General features: G+C 45.7%; 1 protein-coding gene across 4 annotated transcripts in view; it reads left to right on the forward strand.

Moving 5' to 3' along the window:
* WASHC4 (WASH complex subunit 4) overlaps window positions 1-16,860 on the forward strand; it is a 1,230,387-nt gene that overhangs the window by 1,027,369 nt on the left and 186,158 nt on the right. For all 4 annotated transcript variants that reach the window (XM_069629940.1, XM_069629941.1, XM_069629942.1 and 1 more), the window contains one exon: window positions 8,589-8,685. In XM_069629940.1, coding sequence (XP_069486041.1) covers window positions 8,589-8,685 — 97 coding nt within the window. The remainder of the gene's footprint in view (window positions 1-8,588; window positions 8,686-16,860) is intronic.

Genomic DNA, 16,860 nt, shown 5'->3' on the forward strand with positions numbered 1-16,860 from the left:
CTTGATGCTCATGACTCGTCGGCAGCCCCCTCTGCACCTGGGCCCGGGAGGCAGGGTGGCTGCGGATCGACACGTGAGGCTGCACGGCTCGCCTTGTAGCATAACATAGACACCATTTTGTAACACACCGAGACTCCATTTTGAGTATACTGAACCCAGGCCTCAATAGAACAGCCTGCGTATCAACGCTGCAGCTCAGCCCCTACTCGACCGCGCACAGAGTCCTGCACTTCCCCCCAGCCTCCACCCCATGGCAGATCCACTGAAGGCCCGTTGTCACGAGCAACTAGACGCAAACAAGTAACAGAACAAACACTATCATTTACCTTCCGCAGTACATCACTGCCCTAGAAGTGACTGGATTTGTAGTTGGGGTCTGGGAAAGAACAAAAGTCGTCCCTATCAAGTATACACGACCCTGCACCTAACCCCTGAACTTGTGATATATGGTGCTCATGACCCCCAGCCCAGTTCCCCCAGATTAGAGGTTGAACATGAATGTAAAACTTTCAAGTTTCTCAGTCTTATCCACGCTGCTAACATGTGTTAAAAAGTGTTAAAACGTATAATGCCAGTTACTCGTATTAAAGCAAGGTGACCCCCGCATCCCCCCCAGACACCTTCGTGTTCTGATGCCTGATATACGACCACTCGAAAATGCGCCTTGTACCGACTGTTTGCTACTATTGGAAAAAGGATAACGAAAAAGCAATATATAAAATGCTTGCGTATGATGTGATGAAATATGTTGTACTGCCTGTGAGCCACCTAAGGCACTGAGCCAGTTTTTACTATAATCAAAATGTTAGATTAAAACATTGTTTTCTCTCTCCTGAGTATATGAACCAACCTGGTACTACCTCACGTTTGTTGCATGTTCATCTTCCTCATGAATTGCAAGCATCAGACGGACTAACATTATGTAATGTATGTGCCAATGAAAAACTTCCATTTTATGAACCTAGTAATATAAGCCCATGGAAACGGCAGAAATGTGTACTTTACCTAATGACCCCAGCCCTAGCAATCTGTCCTCTCTAATAGTATTTGTGCAGCCCAGTGAATAGAGACTCGCACAAAGTCACAAGGCCATCTCCCCCTCCACCCGCCAAGGCCCGCCGGGGCTTGCTGGTGTTAGAAAAACACAGCTTCACCTCCCCGCATTCCTGCTGGACCCGCATCAAGTATTTACCTCCCCCATGTCAGAGGCCGACATACAACCACTGTGTACTGCCATGGCCAGGCCTAGTGAATTACAAGCTACCCGGTCCTAAATCCCGCCGCCTTTGAGGTGCCAGCTATGTGCCCCCACTGACCAAATGGTATTCTAGTTCACCCCAAATTCAACTGACCACGAAGACAGTTATCCGTTCTTGTACAAACATCCCCAGAGCCATCATTTACTGCATCTAACAGGGTAAAATGATGAAGGTAGCTTGACCCGTGCCCCCTGACAAGACACCTGGACCCATGAGACTGGACCCTTTGTTAATGACAACTTTACGATGATGTATGAAGGAAGCCTTGTATTGCATACTGCTTTCCTCTGTCCCCACTCAGGTATTAGATTGATGTTAGAAGTTTTACATAACAACTTGGTATAGATGAGTGTGATGAATGTGTATGAATGTCACAAGGGCAAGTTTCTAGAACCAAAGTGGTGAATCTCCGTTGACAGCCAGTGCCCTGGAGCTCCACCCCGACGAGCCCAGCTGACCCAAGCACTTCGTGATGCCACCACGTGGATCCCCGCGAATCATGGAGCACCAAGCATATAGATAGCATAGTAGCCAGACGTCGCCATCCAATCCCCAAGACTCTGTGGCCCCTATAGCTTATCTCATGCATGATGTGTATTTGTAATATAACGGACTGTCTTTGCTATTGTCAGACAGAGCGCTCTCGGAGTTTGCAGAGTCCTTTGCATTCCCTATATCGATTTAGATAAAAACCTTTTAATTTCAACCGCACTTGGTCGTGGTCTCATTCCCTCCTGGGGTGTGTCCTTTATTGCCTCTCATTGAGGAGGGGTTAACTGCTTTATTGGGGGACGCTTACTTTCACTATCTAGCACAAAAGACATTTTCATAAAATACAGACATTGTTCATTGACGTTAGTTAACATGGTGGCCGCCTATGAACGTAATTAGTGGGCAGACAGGCCAACCTTAAGTATCACAATGAGTCGATTGCAGGGTCAAGAAGGGCTAGTCCCCAGTACAAGTATAGGTGCAGTAAGCAGTATGCAGTATTGGTTGTTCATAGTCAGAGAGGCTAATAAAGGATATATGGTAGGAGCAAGATGTCTGGCAAGTGTATTTACATCTTGCGTGCGCCACGAGAGGCTAATGGTGGTAATTTATTAAACAATATACCACGTACTCAGATGAGGCAAGGGTGGCGATGAACAGTTCCTTCGAATGGTAGTTAGTCTAGTAAGCAGAACGAGAGTATAACTATTTGCATAGACAGGAGCAGTCCACAAAGATAAATCAGTCTTGCAAATGTGGGGTAACGGTAGAGTGATCCATACTACACCAGGTTATTGTGGGCGAGTGGACATAGATTGATGCAACGCTATGTATTTAACATCGAGGAAGATTGGATAGCATACGAGCATACATATCAGCTTGCGGTTGCCAATGAGGTACAAATGAATCCAATGGTCTTTATGCACTCATAGTTGTTTGTAACAGAGGTTTTAGGCTAGCTCTCTATTTACAGGCTAATCTTATCTGGATGGACAGAATAAGTACTCACATGTCCGCCTCCATCCGCGGACAGCTCGCAGACAGCCAAAATCGATTTCTGGAGTGCCATTTTGCTCCCACTTCATTTTGTGAGCTTAATTTGTCTGGAACCTATTGGAAGTGGTGTGGTGTATTAAGTGTGATTTTTAAACTGCTTTACTTTAGTGATTTGTTATACAACTGATGTGTAAATAAATGTATATTCTTTTACTCGGAAACCTTGAGTCCGTGTTTCTTTGAATCATAGTAATTGCTGTCCTTTGTGTGACTATTTGACACTGCTCACTTGCTCTTGAGATCAGTCTGGCTGCTCAGCCGTCGCTACCACTTTACTGTGTAGTACGGGCTTGTACCAAAGGTGAATGTGTACTGTCACTTGTAGTCTTAATTGTGTGTGGTTTTCCCCAAGGGTACTGCATGTGATTCTGCCTAACAAAGATAACCTGCTATTTTGCTGCAGGGGCAACAAATGCACCCTCTGCTTCTGCACTGCCATTTGGAAACCCCCATTTAAATGCATCCAAACCTACTTCTATTGACAATAATACCTCGCTGCTACAATTGTTATCCCCTGCAGCGTAGTGCAAATGTCGTTGAAGAAAAATATGATGCGACGCAGGTCTTCCCTATTATCAACATGACTGGAAACCTTAATGAAGCCCAGATGGTGAGCCTTCAACCATCCTGGCTCTCAGCCTATGCCCTACTTTTCTCGGAAGTCGCAAACATGGAAAGCAATGAGGCAACCTATATTGAGGAATTCGACACCAAAGCGACATATTTTGCTTTAAAAATACATTTAAAGCTTTGTGGTAAAATGCATGTGGAATGGGGAGATGATGTAGAGCATATTGGTCCTTGGTCAAAATTAGGCTACATCCAGCCTCATTCCATGAGAATCCTCATAACTTATTGGGAGATCAGTTTGGGGAAAACTCTGTGGAAAGGATTGATATGACACTAAATGAGCTGAGCACTAAAAATCTTGAAGGTGACCGTGCTTAAAAAAATTGCTGAACTTGAGGTGATCGAAAATGGTATTCATTTGGGTTTATAGTGATAATGTCGAAAACCTATCCATATCATTAAGGGTAATTATTTCGAGAAAGAAAATGTCGAAAAAACCTATTCTCTACAGCAGCGAACTTTGAACATCTAACTCGTAGTAAAAAATGGCAAAGTGACGCGACATTTAAGATATGCCCACAACCTTTTTACCAATTTTACACAGTGCATGGAACCATAAATGATAAAATAATACCACTAATATACGTTTTAATGCCTAAAAAAACTGAAGAAGCATACAAAATTGTGTACAGTAAAATTAAACAAACGGCACCCTAATCAAACCCAGAAACAATAATCATGGACTATGAATCAGCTCAGATTAGAGGATTTTCGACAGTGTACAGAGAGACTAGGGTTCAGGGATGTTTTTTTCATTTTACACAGAGTGTTTGGCGAAAAATACAGAAATTAGGATTGGGTACAAAATATACAGAGGACAGTTGCTATCAGTTTAACATTAAAAAACGTTTTGCTTTAGCGTTTGTACAAGAAAATTATGTTATTGATTTTTACGAACATTTGATAAACAGTGATTACTATAGAAATCATGAAGAGGACAAGACAAACTTACTGGACTACTTTGAAAACACGTGGATTGGGCAGTTAACTCGAAGTGGAAATAGACCCAGACCAAAATACCAAATACAATTATGGAATTGTTACCAGGCAACTTTGGACAATACACCAAGAACAAATAACACACTAGAAGGCTGGCATAGCCGCTTAAATAAGAATTTCAGCATCCACACTCCAAATCTATGGCATTTTCTGAGAAATTTAAAAATAGAAGAACACCACCAGGAATTTCGGTTGTCACAAACACTGTCATTGGCAAACCAAGGACCAAAACGTAGGAAATATAGAGATTACGAAAGTAAACTAATACAAATAGTACAAGATTTCAACGTGGAAAACAAAGAAAACTACTTAAATACTGTGGCATTCAACTTAAAATGTTAATAAAACTTACGATTCGAAGTACTCTGGATTCCATTGGGGGATAGGTACAGTAAATCCAGCCAATCCAACCGGGAAATCCATTATTCCGTAAAAAAAACAAAACCAGTAAGAAACAAATCCATTACTCCAAGAAGGACTCCAAAAATCCAAATGTGAAGCTGCAATCCATGAGAATATTGAACGAAAAAAAGGCATGAAAAAACCATAATCCAGGGGAAAAAAGTATTAATCCAGACGAAAACACAGAAGAAACAAAACAAATCCACGGTGCGTAAAGGAGGAAAAAAAATCCAAATCCACACGACCCAGTAAATCCAGTGAACGAAACAGGATGCATCCATGGTAAAAGCAGAAAAAATCAAAAAAATCAGAGAGCAGAGTAACAGCCAGTCCACCGCGGGAGAACCGTTTGCAGAATTAACTTTAAAAATGGCGGTTACGTTCACGTAGCGGGACGTAACGAACGTAAGAAACAAAAACAAAGTATTAATACTTAACTAAATATATGTTTAAAGCAATATCACCATCTAGTGGACGTTTAATATATTAGAGATTTCAAAGTAGAATTAAAACATATATATATATTTAACATAACACTTTTTAAACTACATATTGTTAAACTTTTAAAATTATATATTGTTACATTTCAAAAAAATAAACTATTCGACATTGTATTTCGACTTTTTTTTTCTAAAAATGTTTTTCGACATTTTGACTGTCTAAATTATTGTATTCTAAATTATGACTTACCACCATTCATTTGACACAGAACATAGACTCTTAAAAAGGAAAGCCAAAAGGGCTAGGTCACAACGAAATGCGGCTCGAAACCAACACCACGGAAGTGACTGATCAAGTCAGAGCAACTAAGGGTAACTTGGTACCTTTAAATAAAGCAAGAAAATGTGCAAATAGAATGCAACATGCTGGAAAATTAACAAGCTGGATAATAAAGACTCCAGCCTGTACGACAGATATCACGAACAACCAGGAAATGGATACAACTAATGAAATAAAATAGACGCTATAAGTGTATCCTTCCTGCCATGTGTGGGCTCTACTCCGGAACAAAAGAGTTCCAATTCACTGCTCACCAAGATTAATTAAGACGTGGATAATCAAACTACCACAAAATCGTTGCTAAGGTCAGGCAACTCAAAACTTTGAGTTTGCAGTATTCATCCAAAAAAGAAAGCGAACATGTAGAAAAAACATTGTGGCTATACTGCACTCAAATCCTCAATTGAGAATTTTACTTTAATCGTTCACTGTTGTGTGCCAGAAGTGTAGAGCTAATTAGCCCATATGTGAGAAGCGTATTGAAAATAGGATATATCACATCACCATCATGTCCTTGGAAAAGCAGTGTGATATGAGCCATAAAGAATAGAAAGTGGAAAGGCCTATCTCTGAGGGGTGTAGGAACAATGTAATCCCATCTGATGCTTTCTATCTCCCATAAGAAAAACATCTGAAACAGAGGAACAAAGACCACAACTGATGATTATTAGCACACGATCAGGCAGAACGGTGGAATTGGACAACCCTGACACCAAGCCGGACCCCAAGGAAGGGGAGTGGGCCTGACTTGCTGGTCTCCTTCCAGTCAAAGACCAGCAACTTGGAATACTCACAGCCACAAGGGAAACAATCATAGACATCTGCTTGAGAATGAAGTATTTCTCTTGCAGGAAACGTGGCTAATGGGTGACATACTATTCCATGGCTATACAGTATTCCAAACACCTGCACTCAAAGGAATGAGAGGACGTCCAAGTGGGGGGGTTCTCATTGGAATTGACAATAAAATATCTGCCCGCAAAATTGACATGAGAGAGAGCGTCTATAATGTGTTGGCAGTGGAAATAGACCTTAACATCTTGAATGGAAACAAGAAAGTCCTACTGTTTAACGTGTATGCACGTTAGGGGGAAAGCTGACTATGGAGATTCTTGACACTATTGCAAGTACAATGATAGAAAGGTGGTCTACAATACGAACCTCCATGGCAAGTACAATGATAGAATGGTGGTCTACAATACGTACCTCCATGGCAAGTACAATGATAGAATGGTGGTCAGGTGGTCTACAATACGAACCTCCATGGCAAGTACAATGATAGAATGGTGGTCTACAATACGAACCTCCATGGCAAGTACAATGATAGAATGGTGGTCAGGTGGTCTACAATACGAACCTGCATGGAAAATACAATAATGGAATGGTGGTCTACAATACAAACCTCCATGACAAGTACAATGATAGAATGGTGGTCTACAATACGTACCTCCATGGCTAGTACAATGATAGAATGGTGGTCTACAATAGGAAACTCCATGGTCCTTATAGGCGGTGTTATTAATGCATATTGTTTGGAACCTGAAAACTTTGTCTAGTCCTACTGTAACACCTCTTACCAAATTGGCAAGAGATGGTATACATTTCTTACTGAGTGGGGCCTGTCCATATTAAATAGGTGCACTAAAGGCAATGTACAGAGCCAAATAACTTGGCAGGGTAACGGGCTGCAGCTACCCTCGATTCTTTTTTTTTATTAGTACTGAGGACTTGTATTGTGTGCAGGAATATCTTATCGACTTCCAAGATCATAGTGATCATGCCATGGTGACATTATCTACGAGTATAAATAGTGATCACACCCCGACAAAATAAATTGGCACAGTGATGATCAATGCAGGTGCAAATCGTATTTCTAGGACTGATGGAAACATCGCAAATAGGAATGGTATTCTGCAGAGTAGAAATGTCCATATTACACGAAGCTCTCCCTTTGGGAGAGAAAGAGATATTTAAAGATATCAGGTTGTATAGAATTATGATCCTGTCATTAGAAACACTAAGGGCTTGTTGTGTCAAAATGTTAGATTCTTAATGAGAAATAATCCGGACTCTGCTTACTAAACTCTTTGTCAGGAAAGAAAAAAAATGCCTATGAAACTGGGTTAAAAGATGGCAAATGTCCCATAAAAATGCTCAGTGGAAATACGTGTTCAAGTTACTCAGGTCTGACACCAGAACAATATGGAGCCTGTTTGATGAAATGATTAACCCTATTGATGAGAAAGTATGGGTTCAGTATATGCATAAGTCATACTGTGATGAAGCCTCAAATATAGCTGAGGGGAATACTTCAAAGCAGGCACCATATGAAATCGCCATTGATACGTTCAATATCGTTCTGGAAATTAAAAACTTAAAGGGATCCAGGAACAGCCTAACCTTGTCCTGAAAAAAAGATCCTGAGATGTGGGCCCAGGTACTATTTATATTGTACAGTAAAATGTGTAGGGAGGGGAACCCCCCCCTCCCCCTCCTGCTGGAAAAAGGCCATTGTAGGAGAAGTGAGCCATCTAACTGTACGCCCCTCTCTACGCTCCATTCTACTGGCAAATAATTTGGTCTCTTGATTTTGGACATGGTTAGAGCTTGAGTACTGGGACCTTTTTAGATAGTGTTGACTGTTTGGCCAATGTGTTATCACTTTCTCCAGCTATTGTATAACTATTTTATCTTATCTGCGATAATGGTTTTATGCTTTTTACACATTGAACATTTTGATATATTCCTATGTTATTGTATATTCAAATTGTTTTCCTTTTTTCCTCTTTAAAACATGTACGTTTTATGACAAGTGTCGAAATAAGCTTTGATGATTTGTGGCTTCCATTCTTGGTCTGTTGACTGGGGGTATTTCCACACAGTTTTGATCCCATTTACCGTTCCTGTTACTTTCAGTATTTTGGGCTTCAGTACCAACGGCTCACTTTATCAACCGTGTTTCTGTTTCAGACGCTGAACTTTGTGGAGCACTCGATAAGCTGCAAAGAGAAACTGAACAAAAAGAATAAAGTTGGTGCAGCTTTTACGGATGACGGTTTTGCAATGGGTGAGTTGGGGAAAGTACTACGATTATTCACGCTGAGAACAAAATCAGTATCGAGATATGTACAGGCATGACACTAATTATTCCCTTCAAAATAAGCATTTTAATCCACTCAATGAGGATTCTATCAGAATCAGTTCCTTCACCGCATTAAGCGACATAACTAAAAAAAGTGACCAAGTTACCTGATCTGATGCGTAAATGGAATCGGTTTTTATTCATCCTCTAGGTTTTAATGCAATACTTTTTTACTTTCCCCTTTGCATTTGCTATACTGCCACAATATCCGTTTCTGAGGTGTTTGGATCTGCTTAGAATCACATCTTTTGCAAAGGCCGACATCTAGTGGTTGATGCAGAGTAATGCATGACTTGTTTTCGCATGTCAAAACGGACGTCGAAGGGGCATGTCTGTAGTACTATCCCTAGTGTGACGCACTGTACGCATGGTCCTCCATGCATCATAGTTTTTCAGATTTTTTCCACCATCAAAGTTGGTCGCATTATGTGGAGTTCCCAGCTATTATAGCTAGCATGATATTTAACTTTAATATATTTTTGCCGCTACACAACGCTCTTCATCGACGGTCGATTAACTAAGCAGTGCATGACGAGACGATGGCCAAAGATTCAGAAAACCTCTCGACGGCTTCTTTGATGATCCTTCGCAGGCTACGGCCTACATCGGCCTTCACAGTAAGGGAGAGTGGGGGTAAACATATTCTGCTTTTACCTTAAGAGAATGCCTCCAGTTACCTTTCCCTTTTATATAGTCTGACTACCTTTAATTATTATTATGGAGAAGACTCCTTTAAATTCTGCCCATTGTGCAACCGCAAGTTTCAGTGGAAAGATACACACAATGGCCCTCATTACGACCCTTGCGGAATAGGAAAAACGATGGCGGAAATGTAATACCGCCATCGAATAGCGCCCGTTGCGATCATGACCCGTCACCGTAAAGTACGATGCCATTAGCAACACCGCAGTGAACGCCAACGCTAACTGCACCAAGTACGCGCACGCGCGCCTTGCAAAACCGTAATTTCCTCCATGGCGCAACGGTACGCGAATTCCGACCCTAGCGTACATGTACTTAACGCCATCAAGCATGGCGGAAAGTACCATTCCGCCATGGTGAGAAATACGGCATCGCGAACCAACCGTAAATGGCCCTACTGAGTGCCTGTACTCCACTCCCTGCCCACATTGCACAACTCCTCGTAGGCGCAATGCAGTCACACCATGCAACCAGTGAAATGCACAAGTCACCCAAGCATGCCAACGAACAAATGCATGCAGGGGCCCCAAGTGCCCTGTGAGTGGCCACCCACAATTGGCAACACACCATTGCCGTACCGATGCAGCACAGGCATCTGAAGGTGCAAGTACACCAAAATGAACTGAAGATACCATCATGACACAAAACAACAACTGTCCCCCATCGCCTGCCACCAGTGCAAATCAACATCCAAAGCAGCAACCTGAGGGAGACTGCACCAGCCCTGTACACATGCCAGTAGTCAAACCGACCATCAGCATAAGCAGGTACCACACAACTGTACCCAGGAGCCGGAACCCAATGCAGAACACCTCACAAAACATCGCGCCACAAAACGGAATATGCCACATTACTAGCAAAGAATAACGCTACACGGTTAACATCTGAATACAAATTTAATGCACATCGAAATCACCAAGGCCATACAGCCATTAGAACAGGAACTCACAAATGATCAGCATTACTGTGGGCTGCATCCGCAATAAATGACCAGCTACCCCAAGTGTGACGCCCTGTACCCTCATGGCACACAGGGGCAACATCAACCTCCAAAAAGGCAACATGGAAGCGCCTAGGACCGCAGGGCCGTCCCATGAGGTAGGCACTAGTCCAGCTGGAAGCTAGGTATGCTGCACCTAGCCACAAGTACTGCGTAAGGGCATGTGGGCCATTGGCGATCGTCCCATAAGATCGTAATGGTGCTCCACTGATTAACTCGAAGATGCAGGTGTCGACTGTAGAAGCCATCTGCAGGAGTGGCGTACAGATGGCAGCGGCAGAAGGGGAGGAGATACCTGTCACCCAAAAGAAAAAAGAAGATAGAATGGGCATCCGAACTTCATATGTATTACTCACTTCATTCAACACACCAAACCTACAACCACATGCATGTTAGCCCACTCATAAGGACCAATTGCACCCAAAAACCACTAGCGAATCATAACGACCCAAATCGATGTGAATACTCCATTACAAACGAGTGTCTGTGTGCATGCGCCTGTCAGAACAGGATGCATCAGATGGGATCATCAACGTGCATAGACACAAGTGATTGAAGGCGCGTCGAGACAGGGAGGGTACAACAAGGGCAGACAGACGATCGTCCCACCATGGCAGCCTTGCATCACATAGCGCAGGGGAAGGGGATAGATTCCAAATACCCATGTACATGGCAGACTCCCAATTAAATTAACTGTCCATGCATCCATTCATCATTCCCTCATCCCGTTATGAAAACGCCTGAATATTCACTCACATTACATTCGAAATTTCCATTGAGTCTGTGCGTAATGCAGCCTTCAAAATCCACTGTGCTCCTGCCCGGATTCCTTGTGTAGTGAAGTCACATGTATTTGGGAACGTCCTGCCTTATCGTCCACTACGCTATAGCGCATCCCATTCAAATCATATCATTCATTGCGTTCCCGTCATGGGCCCTGTCCCAAGGACATTCAACAATAGAACGTTACTTTTCCAGTCAGACCTGTGGGCGTCTCCACGCCACTAGTCGAAAACCGAAAGCGCTGCCCTTCGAATTCCTAATTTGCAACATCACGTTGAAAAGGCAGCTGTGAACGCTTGCATCCACAAATACATCTATGCAGTGCGGCTGTGTGTGAAAATGGTAACTGGCCACAATCACTGATGGGACTCCCCGCCGTCGGTTAACGTCGGTGCAGTGCTGCATGAGGGTCCACCGCTGATCGGGCACTACATTCCACCGACGCTTCAGAAGTCTGCTCGCAAATGCAAATGTAGTATGTGCAACAATGTGACCATAGCAGAATTAGCATATAAACCAATATTCCACTGCCATCGGGATTAAGAACATGAATGCAAATGCAAGATGCCATGCGTCTAATTGCAGCGTCGTGTGCGGGACGTGCTCGCACGAAAGGCATTGCAGCTGACACAGGTGGAATGAATCACCACAGGTGAAGGCAATACAGCCTGAAAACACATAAATTGCACACCCAACCCCCTCCCACAACCACACCCACTCCAGAATGCTACCGGCAGGACTAGCGATTTTGGGCCTGGGGAACCTGATTGCACTGCAAGTACTCCAACTTGAAGAAGAAGACGAACGCCAACTACTACAACAAGCGGCCGCACAGAGGAGACGCAGGAGGAGGAGGAGGGCAAGGCATGGCCAGCAAGCCCCACCAGCACAGCCACTACCACCACGCAGGCAGCCCGCAATCCCACGCCTCCGAGCTAATCCGTTCAACCTCACAGCTGAGCAGATCCACACCCTCTACCGTTTGGACCGGGACACCATAACCGCCATTGTCGACATGACACACGCTGACCTTGTCAGCATGATAGATACCCCAACCGCCATCCCACCCCTACTGAAGGTGGTGTCTGTACTACACTTCCTGGCCACAGGCACCTACCAGCACACAGTCGGACAGTTGCATGGCATTTCACAGCCACTATTCTCACGGACACTATTCCAAGTGCTTGATGCCCTCCTGAAGCACTCAGACGACTACATCACTTTACCACGCACGGAGCAAGAGCTTACAAACACAAAAGTGGGATTCCATGCACTTGGCGGCATACCGGGTTGCATTGGTCCCATCGACTGCACCCATGTGGAATTGGTTGTCCCACATGCCATGGAGGCCCAGTACCGCAACCGGAAGCAATATCATTCTATCAATGTACAAATGGTGTGTGACTCCAACAGGATCTTCACACATTGTTCTGCCCGATTTCCAGGATCAACACATGATTCTATGGTCTTGCGGAACTCTAGAATACCACGCTACATGGAGCTACACGCAGGGCGCCGATCCTGGCTACTTGGTGAGTCTCATTAAATGCATGTTTATGTGGGGTAGGTGATGCGTGAGTGACCTGGCAGGAAGGGGGGGGATGCGTACGTAGTAATGACATTCCACAAACATCCTTTGTTGTCCACATGCAGGTGATGGCGGGTATCCACTGAAGAGATGGCTCCTTACACCAATCCGGAACCCACGGGACCAGCATGAGGAGGACTACAACCATGCCCACTCACGTACCCGTGTGGTCATAGAACAGGCATTCGGCCTACTGAAGGGTCGTTTCCGCTGCCTCAGCAGGTCTGGCGGGGCACTCCTGTACCGCCATGAGAAGGTGGCAAAGATGGTCATGGCATGTGTCATGCTACACAACATGTGCGTACGTAGGAATGTGGCCATGCCCCCCGACGCAGAACTGCTAGCACCTGAAGATGGTCATGATGAGGGTGGGGATGTGGCAGCACCTCAAGGGGTCCACGAGGCACAGGAGGCCCGTGAGATCCGTCAAAATCTCATAGATGTATGCTTCTAGCACTCACGCCTGGTGGCTGTTACATGGACACGGGACTTGTGGCGCTGTGTGTGTCTGGAACATGCACAATGTGGACTGTACGCCAAGATAGGCCTCGTACACAGAGATCAATGTCCACGCAACTCATTTGATGGATGTGAAGATTTGTATTGCAGATGTGAAATGACATTACACACCCAATCGACCCGCCACCCGATGAAGCACAACACACCCCCTCCACCCTCCTACCCCCCCCCCCCACACACACACACCAGTGTCCAATGGCGCTCAATGTCAGAGGGCAGACGCTATTGCAAGCCCCCTTTCCGGGTATCAGGGGCACCCCTGCCTGTGGAGCGGCGGGTCCTCCCAGATCTACGTTGGGGGCTGCCCTGGACGGAACTTGCAACGGATGATGTCTCTGCCTGCTCACGTCCATGCATGTCCCTGAGGGTTTGTGAGAGCTCAGTGAGCACACGGCGCACAGCGGCAAGTTCACCACATACGTCTTTGGACGTCGCATGCAGTTCCCCCCTCAGGCTCTCGGTGCTTCTCTGCATTTCTGCCCTCAGGCTCTCGGTACTTCTCTCCATTTCTGCCCTAAGTGTCTCAGTAGAGGTTTCAATGGCTGCCTTGGTACCCCCACATTCAGCAGCATGCTCCTTGAGGAGCGTGGCCAGTTGCTGCTGTTGCTCTACCATCTGCTCGAGTGACTGTTGCCTCTGCTGGGCCATGCCCATTTGCGGTGGTGTCACAGAGGGGCTGGACGCCTCATGTTGCCTTGCAACAGGCCTTGTGGGGGTTGGCCAGTCGTCGTCTTGTGGGTGCCCCTGCGTGGTTTCCTCATGGTGTACGGGATGGAACAAACAGGGGGATTGTGACAGGTCATGGCTGTGTCCTGCTTCGACAGCACCGTTTTCTGTGTCGGAGCATGCTGGCATGTATGCAGTGTCACCTGGGGTGCTGCTGCCACCAGAAGCAGTGCCTTCTGTGGCATCCATTGGGGGGACCTGTGGTGCTGATGTTGTGGACATGCTGGCTGCTGGGGTGCCTGTTGATGTCCCCTCCAGTGTGCTGCCACTCGATTTGTGCAGCTGCCGTGTCTTGATCCGTGCAGCTGAGGTGGAGGGTCTTTGGCCGTTGGTCTTGGCCCTCTTTGCAGGTGTGCTGGTAGGGGTGTCCTGGAGCTCGTCGTTGGAATCGGACCCTGTGGTGGAGTAAAGGAGGGCGAGCGTTATTCATGGGTCTGTGGTATTGGAATGGCAATTGCATCACATGCATTGGGGTGGTACCTGGGGGTGATTTGGGTCAGGGCCTTGGGGGTGGTCTCATTTCTGTGTGGATTGGGGATGCAGTTATTTTGCAGTCTGCAGTTAGGGTGTGCATGCTGCACATGTAGAGTGTGTTTGTGGGAATTTTAATTATTTATTTGTTTAATCTGGCTTTTAAGGGTCGCTGTCATGGCAATGTATGTGGTCGTTCTCCTGGACATGTGTTTCTGTTGCACTATGGGGACACGTGGTACTTCACATGGTTGGTAAATGTGGATTTGGCATAGTTTAATTTGGGCCACCTACCTGATTCTTCTGATGTCTGCACTCCTTTCTCCATCCCTCCGACTCCCTCTATGCTCTCCATTCCAATGGTGGAGGCACAGATTTCTTCCCAGGGGGTCAACTTGATGGGTGATTCCGATCCTCCCCCGGTAGCTGTGGCAATGTTCCGGTTGGCAGAGAGTATGCTCCGGACGCGTATCCGTAGGTCGTCCCATCGCTTTCTGCATTGCTGTGGGTTGCGGGGTGCGGTCCCCACCGCACTTACCCGCTGTGCCACCAGGGCCCATATAGCCTTCTTGTTCGCAAGTGACGTCCTGGTCATTTGCGTGGAGAAGACGACGGCAGCATTCTCCTGGAGGGTCTCAGTGAGCACGGTGAGTTCCTCGTGGGAGAAGTGGACCTGCCGCTTGCGGTCGCACGCTTTTTTTGCTACTTTGCCCATATTTATTATTTTACCTGGGGTGGCTAACGGGTTGGGATGTGTCTCAGGGTCGGATTTTTAATGGTTGTGTTGGGATTCTCTATTTATAGGTGTGCGGCGTGCAGTTTCCCGTTCCGGCCCCATGTTTTTACTTCCGTTTCCGTATATTTACGGTGACCGTATTTTGCGCTGACCGCTCATTACGGTGTCCGCTTGGATGGGTGGCGGAATTGCACCTAGGGCGAAGTACGACGGCGGTAAGGGGCGTTTTGGGGTCATTTCCGCCATCGCGGACTTTGCACTTCCGCCATGGCGTGATGCTCGTGCCCGATGGGTCGGAATTGGCCGCACTTTCCTCCGTCGTTGCCGTGGCGGAAACGCTATTTACGCTATGGCGGTCATGTCAGTCACTTTCCGCCAGGGTCGTAATGAGGGCCAATGTCTTTAATCATGGTCTCCCTCAAGACCACTCGAAAACTCACACGTGCAAACTCTTAGGTCCGAAGAGCCTTAAAGATCAGTACACGAAACGGTAGGTGGCCTACGCCATGCAGGCTGCGGACTCTTCGGACTACCCCGCAGGCATGGAGGAGTCTAATGAAGATCAGGGCAGCATCTGCATCTTTCGTGATGCAGACGTCACAAGGCAGGAGTCGTTGGATTCCTGCATGCTCGTCCCGAGCTCCGAAGGGCAGCCCTCCACCACTTCTCTGGCGACAGGAGCACAAACAAACATAAACATGGGGGCACACGCAAACCATTTAAACCCACTGTTTAACCCACCTACAGCTCAGCAAAAATGCCAAAAAGTCAGCTGTATTTAAAAGCAATACTGCTGTAAGCGACTCAGCGCGTGTAAAGTCCTTTGCGTCTACAACCTCTGTTTCGACACACGACTCAAAAAATAAACAATCGCAGAGCTCAGGTGCTACCACGTATACATCGTTGAAGACTTCGTCTTTTCAGGCACCTGCGCCGAAACAGGCGCCCAGACAGTTGTCGACCAGTGTAAGGAAGGCATGGTATCAACAGTAAGATAGACACAAGTGACCATAGTTCAAGGGTGTTTATTAAAATTCAATTGGGTTTGAAAAACGCCTATCTAATCCTAAATCTAAACATCGGAGCAAGCTATAACCATCAAATAATAATAACGCAGTCCTATTGGTGTCTTGTCAAAATAAAAGGGCCTATACTAATAAACCTATTGCCAATCCTTACCTCTAAATACAAATAGTGTGGGAAACAATGTTATGTAACAGAAGTTTTCTAGAAATGATATTTCGAATAATTGTGTCCACCCACGTATTGCTCATCTATGATATTCGTATCTCCCCATCTTCGGGAATTTTTTTTTGGCAGAGGGCGCTGTGCACAAGGTCGTGGTGTTGATGTCCCTCAAAGGTCTCCGTAGCGTGTTGACGTCACCAGTCGTATAAGTAGCTCGTGCCGCGCCCGTTCGCTTCAGTTCCGATTTTCCGTTAGCTTCGCAATCAAGTTAACGCTGCGCTTCATATTTTCCTCAGAGAAAATGTCATCTTCGTCGACCCCTTCCACTCCTAAGATAGGGTTTAAAAAGTGTGTCGACTGTGGTTCAAAAATGTCGATCACTGACCC

Source organism: Ambystoma mexicanum, chromosome 12 (genome assembly GCF_040938575.1).
Source record: "Ambystoma mexicanum isolate Mex_15411 chromosome 12, UKY_AmexF1_1, whole genome shotgun sequence".
Lineage (NCBI taxonomy): Eukaryota > Metazoa > Chordata > Amphibia > Caudata > Ambystomatidae > Ambystoma > Ambystoma mexicanum.